Consider the following 15,859-nt stretch of genomic DNA (forward strand, 5'->3'; position numbering starts at 1 on the left):
CTAGTGCGATCCTTTCTTTCCATTCCTATCCTGTTTTTCGCCTTGCTGAAGGTTCTTTCCGGCATGTATGCAAAGGCTTATCATTGTATTTTTCTCATCTTTACAGTACTATAGCTTGTTGTATATTCATACCATGAAGCCTCCCAAGAAGTTAGTCTTGTATCGATACAAACTACAGCTCTGCATGGACCAAACAGACAGCGTGATGCAGGAAGGGAATTTTCAGCAGATGCCCTTTCACTTGTGTACTCGGTCCACAAAATTTTGCGTCAATCCGTGCAGTGATGGGGTAGACGTAATATCCACCGTTGACATTTCCACACCTAAAGTTACTTGCACCCAGTTGCGGAACTGCATCGCGGATAGAGAGTCTAATCCGTAAGATGCCAGTGACTTTGCTGGGTCTAGTGTCTCCTCGCCTGTCTGAAGTACCTGCATCAACTTCACGTTAAAGGCATTTAATGCTGCGGTTACGAGTACATCTCGTTTCACTTCATCATTTTTCTGAAGGATGGCAATTAACTTTGTAGTAAGATCATCATAACCAGAGCCGGAGTCCGTCCCAGATACTTTAGCACTGTCACGGGTAATGATAGTGCTGAACCTTGGGTCCCGGTGGTATATCAATCCTTCTCCGGTTACTAGAATAGGCGACTTTAAGCCCGTGATTAGCTGTGGGGTTCCGCCTCCAGATCCAGTGGTCTGCTCCAGGATCGAATCTTGAATGATTCTATCCAGGTCACGCTCTTTGAAAAATACGAGTATGCCTTCGCCAGCAACTTGCTGTTTGACTAGTGTGCTTTCTGTCATGTAGCCCACATCTTCAACCAGCGAGAGATCAATTGCGTTTCCGGCCAATCCCAAGCTGTGGCGATACGTAGCTAAGGCATCTTGGAAATGATTTCCAGCAGCATAGCTGGCATTACCTTTCAGACCAATGACAGCAGAGAGGCTGGAGAGCATGGTGAAAAAGTCGAGCTCCAGCCCTAGATTCAGCGCTGCAGTGTGTAGGTTCCAGCTTCCAGCCACCTTTGGCGCAATTGTAGCGGCAAAATCTGTTGCGCTTGTGTTTTCGAAAACATTACCCTGATAAGCAACGACGTGAGTGAGTTGCCACAGTATAGTATACAAGATGTGTGACACTTACAATTGGAACCATTGCTCCATGAATAATACCAGCAACTGGCTTGAGTCCCGCAGTTATTGCACGCTCCACATCCCCAAGCTGGCATACGTCTCCCCGAATGACGACAACCTCGCACCCCATGTGTCTTAGGCGGGCGAGGACACTTTGTGAGCGAGAGTCATCACAGGCAGAGCGTGACATGATCACGAGATGCCTTGCCCCAGCCTTGACCATATAGAAGGCAATTCGACCGCAGATTCCTTTGAGTCCACCAACGACAAGGTATGAGGCGTCTGGGCGAAGCTGTACATTGGGCTGGGCAGATCGAATAGGGACCATGCATTTGGATTTTCCATAGGAGCAAGAAAGCACGACTTTACCAATGTGAGATGCTTTTGCGAGATATCTGAATGCACCCTGTACATCATTGAATGGGAACAGAGTGGTAGGCCTTAAAGGTTTGATATGTCCTTTTATGACCAAATCATGGATTCGGTTGAGAATTCTGTATTTTTCACATGAGCTTGAATTATAATGGGAAAGCAGTGCAGCGACATGAGAATGGGGAATTGATACCCTTTCATCAGCTCATCAGTAATTTGTTTGTACGAAAGATCAACAGCTCTGAAAGAACAGTTTCGGTCAAACGGCTCCATGGAAATAGACTTTCGGTCTCTGATATCTCGCTTCCCCAACTCGACGAATATACCTCCATCCGCACATATTCTCCAAGATTCATGTAGCAGATCTCCAACCAGAGTGTTGAGTATAAGGTCAACCCCAAGCCCTCTAGTTTTCTTCATGATAGCACTCGCGAACTGCGTGTCTCTGGAGGAGAATATACGATCACGAGGTATATCATGTTCTTCAACGAGAAAATCAACTTTCTCCTGTGTGCCCACTGTGGCGAATATCTGTAAAGCATTTAGCCCATGCTGGCTCGGGAGGAGGTGGTTTGTTACGTCTGCGCCAATATATCGCGCAACTTGTATGCAAGATAGACCCAGGCCACCCGCGGCAGAATGGATTAGGACGGTCTAGAATTTCCAGTTGTAAGTATGCGGTTTACTATGAGGTAAAGGATACTTTTCGAGCTATACGTACTTGACCTGATCGAAGGTTACCAATAGTAAGCATGCTATAAATAGCCGTGGAAAAACAAACTGGCATGGTCGCCGCGTCCTATTTTAGCGGGGTTAGGCTTGGTTCTGATAGAATGAAGTTTTGTCACTTGAAACAAGGTTTTACCTCTAAAGAAATACTGTCCGGTATCCGTTGGACTCTTCCTTGAGGTACCTGGATCCGATTACCCAGACAACCACTGTGTATCAACATGACGCGATCCCCAATATGGAAATCTTGAACGTCCGCGCCCACACGTCTGACTACTCCCGCTCCTTCAGACCCCAGGGTATGTTCATTCTCATCAACAACACCCATGACTATCGCAACGTCCTGTGATGAAGAAAATTAGCAAAATGTGAGGTCGTAGAGTATTCTTTAGGATGTGTGTGAAATGATTACTTTGAAGTTCATCCCGACAGCCCTTATATCGACCTCCACATGCCCGTCTTTGACAGCCAGCATTGGAGAAGCTCTTTCAATGAACTCGAGGGAATCAAGAGCACCCAGGCTACCACACTGAAGACCAAAGCATTTTTCACTGTCATCAAAGCCTTGTAGCGAATTGCTGGCCTCTTTATTGTGATGAAATTCCGTCTCGTGCGGGATAATCCGGCTGATGTGAATTACTCCTCCACGCTCAACAAACTCGGACTCTAGTTGTGTGGTGGACGGAGGCCTATCCAGATACTGGAGTATGAGGACAATGGTGGAGAGCGATGCCATTGCGGAAGACTCCAAGTCCAACGTTATCAAAGTACATTGTGGGTTTTCAGCCCTAATCGTTCTGAACAACCCATGCACCAATGCTGTGTCAGGTTGACGGACTTTGTGCTGAGATTCTTCTGTAACCCACAAAAGCTTGCTGTTGGATCTCGTCAAGGCCTTCAAGCCATCCCATTGCTCATGTGAGGGATTTGTCAGGAGAGGCGATTGAAGCTCGTCAAGGACAAGTATCAGGTCATCTCGCGGGATTTTGTCGAAGGGAAGGTGATGCTCTACCATAGTATAACCGGCCTCTTCTAGTATGCCTCTAAGTTTCTCCGGGATCAATATAGATGCGGAGAAATGGGGAATGTGCAAATATTTCTCATTTTGAATGCTGTTGCTTTGATGATTTGAAGTGCAAAACAGAGCCTGGAAACTTGCGATTTGGGGCGTCAAGATCTCATGAAATTTCAATTGAGAGTTGCTCAACGCCTGACACATCGTTTCGTTTATGATACCATTTTCAGAGTCATCACTCAATTTATGGTCTTCAAATGAAACAGGAGATGTTTTTGAAACCTGATTATGGTCGATCAGTAATATACATCCCTTGCCCGAGAGGTGAGAGTTGAGTTTCTCCATTGCCAGTTGAACTTTGTTTCGCTTAGTTGGCTCGTTGATGCTAACGAAAATAATATCAAGCTCCTCGGCGATATCGAACTCTGGAGCGTCCACCTGGAACTTGGCAATTTGAACGCACTCTCGAGTGCCCAGTGATTCTCTCGCCTCCTCCAGGTGAGGGAGATTGGAATAAAAAATTGAGCATGATTTGTAGTCCTCCCGCGGAGTACAAAGATGATCACTCAGCCAAATACTAGCCTCCTGAGATTGGCCAAAATTCACTTCGGCTATCTTGGACGGTGACCATTTGTGTATGATCATATCGATTAATTCCTGTATCTTTCCCGCTGCTGTAGGCGCGCTCAACGACAAGCATTTATCAGCTAAAGAGATGTCTGGTTTCCAAGAGATCTTGTGGTATTTGGAATTTGTCTTCTGATCATTAGCCAGTATAGGAGCCTGCCGTAACCCTTCAGCACGAAGCGCAAGTCGGTTGTCGTCTTTACGGTACGCCAAGACAGACCCGGTGTAACTTTTCAGGAGATCTGGGCGCCCTCTACCACTATATTCTTTGGTCGAAAGACAAATTACCTCCCCACCCTGCTTTAACGGCCACTCATTAATCTCAAGTGAGTCGATTGAGAGGATCACTGCCGGCTGTTTTAGGCTAGTGATATCACCCTCCCATGATGCGGCAATTATGGTCTGGAGGCAACCGTCTAGAGCACAGGGATGAATAGGGTATGGAGATTCTTTTGATGAGTCCATGGGCCCATCTAGCGATACCAGAGACCGGGCCTCCAGGGAGCCTCCTAAGACCTCCACAGCTTCTATCTTCTGGAAGGTAGGCCCATAACCGTATCCAGTGTCTGCGAAGCTTTCGTAGCAACGACTCTGTGAAACAATATGTTCAAGGGGTCTCATGTTGGCTTCAGACGAGACTAGGGAATGATCAGTTATCTAGAAACAGAAAAAAAGAAGTACTGCAGCCTTACATTCGGTGGGAGCATGGCAGCGGGTTATTTGCCCGGAACAATGCTCTATCCAAGAAGACTCCTGCAGAGAGGAAATCTGGAACCCATACCAAACATCACCATCCAGTGGCTGCAGCGTGAGAAGATGCTGCAACTCCCGTGTATCATCATTCAATGGCAGCGCCTTCTTGAATGAAATATTGCGTAGCTTAAACTGAGCATTATAATTCTCACTATTTGGCTTGTAAGTATCCAATGCAATCATCATCTGCCGGACAGCTTCCACAGCCATAGCAACGTAGCCAGCGCCCGGGAAAAGAACACTTCCTGCAAGCTGGTGATCCTTAATCCAACTAACATCACAGAGACGGAAGGTCCTTTTCCATGATGGACGATCCCATGAACTACCGATAATTTTAGTCCCTAACAGCTCATGATGTGGAAATAGTCGCATCCTCCAGTCCTTACTCGACTGATTTTCGTGCCAGTGTTTGATAGAATGATCCCAGGCATAGTTGGGCAAGTCCACAATGTGACAAGGATTCGCGGATGCCGTCTGGTTTACCTCGTCAAGAGCAATGGGAGCACCAGCGAGATATAGGCATCCCGCAAGATCAAAAATCCCTTCAATGGGGTTGTTACTTTTCACGAATGCCGGATGATACTGAGCACAAGACTTATCCCCAAAAATATTTGCCTGTATTTGAGCAACCGGGCCCTTTAATGCGTTGGAGGGTCCAAGCTCAATCAACATAGTAGGAGCATTACCGTCTGAGAGCATATCGCTGCAGGCTTGTGTGAATTGAACTGGGAGCATCATGTTGTTCTTCCAATGATCATTGTGGAAAATAGTGTCCAAGCGGTGGCCAGAGACTGTTGAGAACATCTTGACACCGTGCTTTCCAATTTTCGCTGTAGGTGGATTACGTTGGACGAAGTCCGCAAACATTTCCGCAGTTGGTTGAATGAACCGCGAGTGGTAGGCTTTATTTATGTTCAGTAGCCGACAAAAATGTTTATCAGCCTCCAGTCGTTGCTTCAAATTGACCAAAGCATCTATTGTACCTGACAATGTGATGCTACTGGGACTGTTGAAACAGGCTATCTGGACCCAGTCTTCATAGCCTTGCAAATATTCCTGCACATTGTCTGGACCAAGGCCTACAGCTAGCATTCCGTATGGTTTGTCAGAATTATTCTGACAAAATTGCGTTGAATGGCCACGGTAAAAAGCTATTTTGATTGCTTCTTCTTTGGTGATGAACCCAGCAGTATAAGCAGATGCTACTTCGCCGGCCGAATGTCCAACGACGCTTTGAGGACAGATACCCCAGCTCTCCAGTAAGCATACCAAAATGATCTGGATTGCTGTAAGAAGAGGTTGGGATATAGCAGGCACGTCGGGCGCTTTGGGGTCTTGGGCTTGGATGAACTTCTCTGTAGCCGGGCATCAGTATTTTACCTTCCAGCTCTACTACGGACAAAATTACCAAAGAGAGACCAGCTGGGAGAATTTTCAACGCTCTGAAGTACGCGGTCCAATTGCCTTAGGATGTTCTCCGCAAGCGGGAAGGTGCGAACAAGATCTCTTCCTAATTTGCCAGGCCACTGAGCACCCTGTCCTGTAAAGACAAATGCAATTCTTGGGGAATTTAGGCTCGGCTTGCCTAAAGCAAATGACTCCATGTTTAACTTTGAAGTTGAGGTCACCGCGTAGGCACGGAATGGGAAATGTGTTCTCCGAGCAGCCAGTGTATACGCCAAATCTTCAACCTTAAGCTTCACTTCCATATGGGCCAGATGGCGAACCAATCTTTGACAATTTCCCTCAACGGAACTTTGATCAGCGCCGGAAAGGGGTATAATGTAAGGTCGAATTGTGGGGCTTTCGTCATCATCATCGGCAAAGATGTCGACGGTGGATGAGTACGATGAGACATGAGATGTGCCTATGAAACCGTTCAAATACGGAGTAGCCTCATCGACAATAACATGGGAGTTTGATCCGCCATAACCAAAGGAATTGACTCCAGCCCTGCGAACGGGAACGGAAGGCCACGGTCTTGCCGTATGCGAAGGCAGCATTCTTAGCTTTTCGAAATCAACTGCAGGAGATTGAGCTGCTTTTCTTCAACAAAGATATTCTTCTAGCTTACGATCGGGGTGAGGTGTCAACAAAGTAGGATTGCCCGGTATTATGCCATTTTCGAGGCACAAGACGGCTTTAATTAACCCGGACAGTCCAGCGGCTGGCTCTGAATGTCCGATGTTGCTTTTTATCTTCATATGGTCAGTAGTTATTTAAGCCTGATTAAGTCACCTTGCAGTGCTGCTTGTATTCTGCAATATCTCTTGTCAATGAAAAAGAGAAACTTACCGAGCCTAGTTGGAGAGGAGCAGAGGCTTGCAGTACATCCTCAAAGGCCAAAGAAAGGCCCTTGAGCTCTGTCGCATCTCCAGCCTTTTGCCCCGGTCAGCAAACATTCATTTCCATCATCGAGATACCCAGGGATCTTACTGGTGTGCCAGTTCCGTGGCATTCAACATAGCTTGTTGCACCGAGGTTCTCAATCCCGGCACACCTGTATGCCGATCTTATGCAGGCCGCTTGTGATTTCGCGTCTGGAGTAGAGATACCCAGGGTATTACCATCACTGTTTGTCGACCAACCGCGGATCACAGCTCGAATAGGATCGCAATCACGCAGGGCATCTCCGAGCCGTTTCAGAATAATACAGTTGACGCCCTCAGCTTTGACATAGCCATCTGCTTTCTCATCGAACGTGTGGCAAAGCCCAGTTGGGGAGTGTATGAAGCCAAGGGATCCCTCTGCCAATACAGAGTATTAGTATTCCCTACGCGTATCACCATTGAAGTCTTTCGTACCGTTCATAAGATGTTCGGGGCTAGTTGAAATGTCAGCAGCGAATTTCACGTGCACCCCTAGTTTTTTGTTTACTCAACATACCTCAAAAATACGTTTGCTGCTGCAACAATAGCCATATTTATGTCTCCGGAACTGATGTAGCGACAAGCAGCATCGACAGCTACCAAGCTCCCAGAGCATCCGGTGTCAATACTCATACTGAAGAAAATCAATTAATATAGTCACATGGACTAAGCACTGTCGGAAGGCTTTTTACCTAGGACCCTTTAAGTTGAAATAGTGGCTGATTCTATTACTTAGGATAGCGCGGCCAATGCCAGTGATCACACTAGGTGGTCGGTGCTCAGGCTCTCGCTTTTGCATATCCTCATAATCTATCCGGCAGATAAGCATTTTAACATGGTTTTAAGATAGGAAAAATTGACCACGAACCCACAGTAAAGGACGCTACAAAGCAACCGGTGCTGGAACCACTGATACCATCAATCGAGATTCCGGCATTTTCGAGGCTTTCATAAACAACCTCGAGTAAGTGTCGCTGTTGAGGGTCCATAGAGATAGCCTCCGCACGAGAGATTCCGAAGAAGCCAGCATCAAAGGCATAAATTTCCTCTGTATCCAGACACATGGCCCCTGGGCTTTTCATTGGCTGTCGGCGCCCAGAACCTTGAAAATGGTTTTCAACATCAAAGCGAGACATTGGGACCTTGTTACTGGCGACTCGATTGTCTTGGAGAAACTTCCATAGGGCCGTCGGTGTGTCGTTTCCACCAGGCAGTCGACATGACATCCCAATAACCGCTAAAGGATCCGACCCTCTCGACGGCTCGATACTGCCCATTGTTTACTGTCAATATTTTAATTAAAATATTGAGGAGGTTCGGGTTATACTGCGTAAGCTCAGGTGAATGACAGTTGAACTGGATGGGATAACCATAGAGCGATACATAGAAACGCCTTTTATGGCCAGACAAAATTGACAGTTCACCGATGTGATGAACGCAAGGTATGGGCCCGATTCCCTCCTTTGAGCCCCCACAAGAAATTCCAGATACGGATATAGTATTCACGTGACTATTCCAGACCTGTCACAATAATTATGAGACGTCTGCAGTCAGCTGTAAGAATTTTCGCCACTGATGGCGGAAAAATTAGGATATCCAAGAAGCTACATATGGCTTCTGTGGATCTATTTCACCGCTCTGGATAGCCCGATCATACTCACGGTTACACAGAGATTTAATACACTAAGCGGACTCCACATTTACCGATACGACTGTCAAGGAGACCTGGCCTGTATCATTGAAGCTACACTTCTACATGGCTGATTACACCATATCCGGGCTCGAAGTTGGTAACATTTGAAAAAGCATAACCCAAATGATTGTACTCAATTGCAATGCCACCCTTATTAACTGTCATGTTTCCAGTTAGATAGAATCATCTCGGCCCATACATCTACATATGGAGGAGTTCTAGTATTTAAATAGTTAATGCATCCTGAGAGACTTTAAAGCTTAGGGGTTGAAATTAGATGGATGCTACAAGGTAACCGCGGCCAGATATGTTGAAAATTCAATGCATGCATGTACGGAATAAAGAGGTAGCAATGTTGCACCGTACACTCATCTTCAAGGAAAACGGCCCAGCTTAACATCGCGAATGAACTGGAACTGACATTCAAGTGAGGGTCGAGACTTATCTCCAACTGCAACATCTTGATGCCCACAGCCTTCAGCATTGAAGATCCTTTTTGGTGCCAGGATAGAGTCGAAAACATCCCGCTGTACTTGTGGTGAACAGACATGGTCTAGCTCGGGTACTATCATGAGGACCGGTGTAGAGACGAGAAACCGAAGCAATGAGTAAGGATTCCATTGTAACATCTTGAAATATGACTGCAAGGTAATCTTCGGCTCGAAGTTTGGCGCAATGGTGTCCTTGTAGCGTGCGACGGATTGATACATTTCCTGACCGAGGCCTGGTCCCCAACCAACCGGGTTTGCCCCGGACGAATCGACGATAGGAATATAGTAAGGAGAGTTCCCTTGCAGCTGAGACTCGCGATCCCGAAGAAACTTCTTCATGGCCTTGTGCGCGGTATCTGGCGACACTACGTCATTGACCCAAGGGCATAGGACAATTGCGCCCCTTATGCGTTCATCAAGTGATGCAGCACCTATACAAATTGAACCGCTGTAGGACCAACCCCAAAAATAAATCTGGGTACTGTCGACGCAAGGTTGCTTCGCCAAAAAAGTGAATGCATCCATGTAGTCCTCGGCGTGCTTTAGTGGGTCAAGCTGATTGACGGGCGAGCCCTGGCTTTCGCCGTAGTTGCGAGGATCGTAAATGAGCGCAGTAATACCATTACGTTGAAATTCTGTGGCGACGTCTGGGAGGCAGATTTCTTTGACCATGTTGAACTTAGAGTAGCGTGAGACCGGAGTCGCCAATTGTTAGGATGCCCTAATACGTACCCCAGGGGTCATTATGACCGCAGGACCTGGCTTACTAGCCTCAAAGAGGAGTCCCCGCAGGGTAATACCGTCGAGCGTTTGAAATTCGATTTTCTGCGAGCTGGACATTCTCACAAAAATATTCCAAGGAAGCTGATATCCCGTTACTCAGAATGCGGTGCTGTCTGGTATTCGCGGTGATCTCGGATGTCGTAGATTATTGTTTGATTCTTTTATATCAAATGAAGGATTCAGAAAGGTTATATTAATATTCCAGATCATGGGAGTAGCATTATAAACCGAACAAGGCATATTGTTTCGGTGGAGGCTGGAACACATGTATAAATCGCTAGTCAAACTCTTGCATGCACACCTTTGGAACCCAAATATCAGCGGTGTAAAATTGCGATGTGCCAAATTGCGACGTGTCTTTTTTGTGTAACATGTAAAAATAGGCATACCCCTCTTCAATCCTGATTCTGTGGACCTCGATGGAGATACAGCTGACCGGTAGTGCCAGTTGGAAACCCTGTGCAACATGAATTTCGTGGTCAATGGGTGAGCAACCGCCTCTCTAGCGTGGCCCTCAACGAAACTATATCTTTGGCAACATGACGAATCTATCAGATCCAGATTGATCGGCAGGAATGAGCCCATCGGCAGAAACTGAGGGAATTTAGCAGTGCTTCACGGAATGGGACAGCTCAGTAGGCTAGCTGTCGCAACAAGAAGTAAACGTATAATGAATATTATAAAGCCAATTAAAATATTTTATAGTTGCTACGATATATGATGTTATAAAAACCGTAACGTTAAGAATACTAAATTATTAGGTAAAATACAGCGGAAAGTGGGCCAGTCAGTAATAGGAGATAAATTACCGCTCCAAATATCGAAACATTATACCATACTAACATTATGCGACGTTGCTTCTTTGGCTCAGAGATGCTCTCAATAGAGATCCCTTAGGTAGTTCTTCCATCAGTTATCTCAATTGGTTCCCTTAGTAGTAGTTCGTACAGATATCCTGCGATCCGACGGATTCTCATGAATACCGCAATAATGCAATACCATACCAAATATCCAGGATCCTAAACTAGCGGTCACACATGAACGATTTTCATGGTGTTTTGGGGCACAACCCACTTCCTCAGCCTGCAAGGCAGACGCCACTATAGCTCTACGGCCTTCCATAAACAGTAATACTACCATTTACAAGTCAAAAACTATTTGCGCGGGAAAGGTGGGTTTGGATAGACTGAAAGCACAATAGATTTTGTTCATTTCTTTTTTTCAAGTGGTCTATATGACCGATTCAGTTCTCCTAGGCGTATTTGTACGATATCCGATAGAAAATCGTAAAGGCAGTTTATTCCGCTCAACTGTCCAATAAAGCCGTTTTTTGTTTGTTTGTTTGTTTCTCGTCGAAAACAAATTGAGCAATATTATGGCTATCGAACTCGCAGAGTATCTTCTTCGGAGGGTCAGGGAATGCGGAGTACGATCCATACATGGTGTGCCAGGTGAGTCCTACGTGGGTTATCTGCCAGTTGATTTATTGTATCTTACATTGACACAGGAGACTTTAACCTTGTGTCGCTCGACCAAGTAGAAAGGTGTGGTCTCCAATGGGTTGGGAATTGCAATGAACTGAACGCCAGTACGGTATATTGCTTTCCATAGTACGAAAAATACCTGACTTAGAAATGCCCCAGGTTTTGCTGCCGATGGCTATGCTCGCGTCAGCGGAATCTCGGCCTTGATGACGGTCATAGGGGTCGGTGAACTACCAGCGCTCAGCGGGATTGCCGGTGCCTATGCCGAACATGTGCCAGTCATTCATATTGTTGGACAGCCTAGTCGCCGTGTTCAAGCAGACCGTCTATGTGTTCACCATACCTTGGGAAATGGAGACTTCTCTGTGTTTGCCAAGATGACGGCAGTGGTTTCAGTGGTGGCTGTAACCTTAGATGATCCACACACCGCTCCTGATCTAATTGACAAAGCCATCCACCAGTGTTGGCTTCAAAGCCGACCGGTGGTGCTATTTCTTCCATCTGATACTGTCCAATCTCCGGTTGACGGCCAGAAGTTGTCCTCTAGGCTTAATTTGTCCTTCCAGAATGACCAAGACGAGGAGACAAGGCTTGTCGACAAGATTCTTCACGATATCCAACACTCGAAGAATCCGGTCTTACTTGTTGGAGGCCATGGAACTCGCCACGATGTTTTTGAGGATGTACTTGAATTAATTCAACTTTTACAATTACCTACATTCATTGCACCTACTGGCCAAGGAATTATCAATGAAGAGACGCCGTTCTACAAAGGACTATATGTTGGAGAATACTCCGCTCCTTGCATATCCCGGATCGTGGAATCGTCGGATCTGATAATTTCAATCGGTCATATTCAATCTGACCTCAGCACGGCAGGATTCAGCGGCAAGATTGAGTCGGAACGAATGATCAGTCTCCAGAGAACAAATACTACTTTACGAGGCAGTCCCTATAATCTCTTTCTCAAGGGCGTGCTACGAAGATTGATTACACAATGGACAGTTTCATCTACGTTTGCACATGTTGATCAGGAATGTTCACTAGAGAAGAGGGACAAAGACACATGTTCTCCAAGGATGCTTTGCTCGCTGCTGAAGATACGTCAGACCTTCCTACAAAAACTCACTAGTCTCCCTATCCTTAGCCTCCGTAAAAGACAAGTGGTTAAACATGCATGGCTATGGCCTACTCTTGGGAGCTGGCTTAGACATGGAGATATCGTTCTAGCAGAGACGGGAACCTCCAGCTTTGGGATCTGGGAGACATCTTTTCCCACGAACGCTATCTTGATCAGTCAGTATTTGTGGGGAAGTATTGGTTACACCGTGGGTGCATGCCAGGGAGCAGCGCAAGCTGCACGAGATTGTTTTGGGAACCAGAAACGAACTATTCTTTTCATCGGAGACGGCAGTCTCCAGTTCGGTTGTCAAGAGCTGAGTACCATTTTGCGGCTGGGACTTACTCCAATAGTGTACGTCAAAATAATTCCTTCCAGTATATTTGAGAATATTGTACACTAATTAGCTGTGGTAGATTTGTGATTTGCAATAACGGCTATACAACTGAGCGGCTTATCCATGGTTGGCAGGAAAAGTACAATGACATTCAAAATTGGCAATATCGACAACTACCGGCTGCTTTCGGTGCGCCAGCGAGAGCATACCGTACATATGTTATCCAGACACAGGCCCAGCTACAAAATCTTCTGTCGAATCGGAAGTTCAACGACTGCTCGGTATTCCAGGTAATTACCCCATTCATACACCCCATGACTCGACGCTGACGCATCATTTAAGTTGGTGGAACTATATATGCCTCAAGAGGATGCTCCTGAGACTATGAAAAAAATAGCTCAGGGCCTGAAGAAACAAAATGTCCGAAGCTAGAAAGCGAAGCCTTGATAGAATGGACCAAAACTTCCAATGTTCATTTCAGTACTTTAGTATTACAACGAACTAACAATATACGATTGATAAATTAGAATCCTCGTCTACCTTTCCATTGTTTTAGTTGAATAACAACACTTAGAACATTTAATCTTGATTATCAAGCACTGATATAGTACTAGCATCGGACAAGCTGATTCCCAATCTCTCGGAGCAAATGCTTCTGATGTTTCCCACTCCCAGTAGTGGGAAAATCCTCGCACACTCCGCCATCACCTACCCAAAATACGTACTGCGGAGTCTTGGATCTGCTCATCACATCATTTACCCAACTTTGCATTTCCTCCGTTGTTGGCCTGTCTACCTGCTGCAAAGCACGCTTCAGAAAACATGCCACAACCTCTCCGTATTTGACATCTCGAACACCAACAACGCTGGCTTCGGAGACCGCTGGATGGGCGATAAGGCGCTCTTCAATTTCAGCGGGAAATATATTCTCTCCACCTAGATTTATTTCAGTCACAGCTAAATGGCCAAGAAAGAAATCTGAGAAGTTGGGATTGCTCGGGGAGAGCAATCACTGAGCACTAGGCTTACCTCTGATAATAATGTCCTTGATTCTCCCAGTAACACGACAGTATCCCTCACTGTCAATCACACATTCATCACCTGTGTGCATCCATAATATCCCATCCTTGTCAAACTTCATGACCTCCGCCGTCTTTGCTTTGTTTTTGAGATAGCCCTTCTGCAACCCATAGCCGCTCACACAGAGTTCACCTCTTACACCGCGAGGCAGAGTCTCGCCTAATTGATTGATAACTTTAGCCTGAGTATGAGGCATCACACGCCCGACAGTCTCATTTCTCTTATTGGGAGCATCATCAGCCGCACTCATGAAAGACACAGGAGCAGTTTCAGTCATGCCATATGCAATCGTCATCTCACTCAGGCCCATAGACTTACTGAGCCGATTCATCAAAGTGTGCGAGATAGTCGACCCGGCGATAAGACCTTTGCGGAGACTAATTATACGGTCATTCCTAGACTGAAGCGCCTCTAGCTCTGCAATAAACATGGTAGGCACGCCCAGGAGAGTTGTACACTGATGACGATATACGGAGTCCAGGACTGCATCGGCATTGAAATAATCGGATGGGAAGACCACAGTCGAGCCATGAATAAGACCCGCTAAAAACCCCATCACAAGACCAAAGCAATGGAATAACGGCGGAGGGCAGCAGATCACATCAGTCGAAGTGATCCCCAGCCTCAGACCAACAAAGCGCGCGTTGTTGAGCATACTCCTTCCTCGATCGTTAATAAGGTGTTTTGCGTAATTAAAGCGTGCTAGACTTACAAATGAGATAACATGGCCACTTTAGGCGCACCAGTTGTTCCTATTGTAAATTGAGATAAGAAGCTGCCGGTGGCTTCGCATGGGATGGGAACTACTCACCGGAGGTAAGTTGAAAACTCAGAGTATTCGATGGCTGAACACTTCGGCGCCAAAATTCCCATTTATCCAATTTGTCAGAATCAACCTTCATGAAAGAGGTAAATTCATCATAGTTTTGGTGTTTCATTGTGACGTTTGTTGGTGAATCTCCGTAAAACACGATCTGGATAAGGCTTGGAAGGGAACCCTGGCTAGATGAACTGCTTAATAAATCGACATGTTCAATAAGGCTGCGTGAGCCGATAGTCGGAGCTAGGAAAAGAATTCGGCACTCTACACAGTCTTAGAGCCATACTAGCAAGCGGCTTATTGTTGGACTCAAGAGGTTGAAGGTCATACCGGTCCTCTCGAGCGCATGCCGAAGCTCCCACGGTCGATAAGTGTTATTAAGGACCAACACTTTACAACCAATGAGTCCTCCCCCAAGAAAAACTTCGAGATACTCGTAGCGGTTGCCGGCAATGATACCCACACAGTCGCCATGTTGTGCACCGGTGCGAAGAAGCGACGCGGCAACGAGTTGACCACGCTGGCGCAACTGGGCAAACGAAAGCTGCTTATTTTGCCATGGAAATATAACTGCAGGCGTGTTGTTGTGCTCTTCTGCTTTTTCGTTGAGGACGCTTTCCAAGCTGACCGACCAGAGGGCAGGCTCTGATTGGCCTTGCACAAGGGAGAGCGGTTCTACACAGATGGTTGGTTTGTCCATTTCGTTATGTCTAAAGAAAGTTGTATCTCTATAGGAGGTCAAGCAGAATGGAAAAATATGTGGACATACTTGTGCGCTTATCTTCTCGCAAGCAAGAATTCCGCATTTGGTAATACTAAGCACCCGTGACGCCTCTTTGGAGTAAGGGGAATGCGCGCTGGATTTTACACAAAGTTACACAAATATTCAGGCTATTGAGAATCTGCATGATCCACACCCACTGGACTCATCTGCATAATATTACAGCGACTGTTGATAGTTTGATACCTTAGCGATTATGTCGTAACATTTATCCACATTCCGGTGGATCCAGGTGGGCTGTTGAACGCAACTAATCTGCCACGTCCAA

At 46.1% G+C, this 15,859-nt stretch overlaps 4 protein-coding genes across 4 annotated transcripts; 1 reads left to right on the plus strand and 3 right to left on the minus strand.

The window, feature by feature from the left end:
• Positions 1 to 237: 237 nt before the first annotated feature.
• BGW36DRAFT_434208 (putative polyketide synthase) lies at positions 238 to 8,279 on the minus strand (the record flags this gene model as incomplete). The annotated part of the gene is made up of 15 exons (XM_046221385.1): positions 238 to 1,086; positions 1,148 to 1,631; positions 1,703 to 2,163; positions 2,231 to 2,308; positions 2,375 to 2,581; positions 2,651 to 4,518; positions 4,573 to 5,988; positions 6,042 to 6,656; positions 6,708 to 6,831; positions 6,929 to 7,012; positions 7,070 to 7,380; positions 7,438 to 7,457; positions 7,520 to 7,636; positions 7,695 to 7,812; positions 7,871 to 8,279. 15 exons carry the CDS (start codon positions 8,277 to 8,279, stop codon positions 238 to 240), a joined length of 7,161 nt encoding a protein of 2,386 aa, XP_046065121.1.
• A 714-nt stretch (positions 8,280 to 8,993) lies between these two features.
• On the minus strand, positions 8,994 to 10,120 carry BGW36DRAFT_392450 (Alpha/Beta hydrolase protein). The gene is made up of 2 exons (XM_046217695.1): positions 9,919 to 10,120; positions 8,994 to 9,864 (listed from the first exon to the last, which is right to left on the minus strand). The coding sequence occupies exons 1-2, from the start codon at positions 10,024 to 10,026 to the stop codon at positions 9,070 to 9,072; spliced, it is 903 nt and encodes a 300-aa protein (XP_046065122.1). The 5' UTR covers positions 10,027 to 10,120; the 3' UTR covers positions 8,994 to 9,069.
• Positions 10,121 to 11,344: 1,224 nt separating this feature from the next.
• On the plus strand, positions 11,345 to 13,342 carry BGW36DRAFT_434210 (pyruvate decarboxylase; the record flags this gene model as incomplete). The annotated part of the gene is made up of 5 exons (XM_046221386.1): positions 11,345 to 11,420; positions 11,477 to 11,557; positions 11,613 to 12,927; positions 12,990 to 13,200; positions 13,253 to 13,342. 5 exons carry the CDS (start codon positions 11,345 to 11,347, stop codon positions 13,340 to 13,342), a joined length of 1,773 nt encoding a protein of 590 aa, XP_046065123.1.
• Positions 13,343 to 13,520: 178 nt separating this feature from the next.
• On the minus strand, positions 13,521 to 15,510 carry BGW36DRAFT_309851 (uncharacterized protein; the record flags this gene model as incomplete). Its single annotated transcript, XM_046212443.1, has 5 exons — positions 13,521 to 13,846; positions 13,940 to 14,649; positions 14,703 to 14,742; positions 14,802 to 15,074; positions 15,141 to 15,510. The coding sequence occupies 5 exons, from the start codon at positions 15,508 to 15,510 to the stop codon at positions 13,521 to 13,523; spliced, it is 1,719 nt and encodes a 572-aa protein (XP_046065124.1).
• Between the last annotated feature and the right edge of the window lie 349 nt (positions 15,511 to 15,859).

This window comes from Talaromyces proteolyticus (genome assembly GCF_021365285.1).
Source record: "Talaromyces proteolyticus strain PMI_201 chromosome Unknown BGW36scaffold_19, whole genome shotgun sequence".
NCBI lineage: Eukaryota > Fungi > Ascomycota > Eurotiomycetes > Eurotiales > Trichocomaceae > Talaromyces > Talaromyces proteolyticus.

What these genes read in the sequence shown, in the direction of transcription:
- BGW36DRAFT_392450 (XM_046217695.1), bottom strand. Translation starts at nt 10,026, where the DNA reads ATGTCCAGCTCGCAGAAAATCGAATTTCAAACGCTCGACGGTATTACC. An exon ending in CGGTCATAATGACCCCTGGG is followed by an intron (nt 9,865 to 9,918) that starts GTACGTATTAGG and finishes CGCTACTCTAAG; the next exon opens with TTCAACATGGTCAAAGAAAT.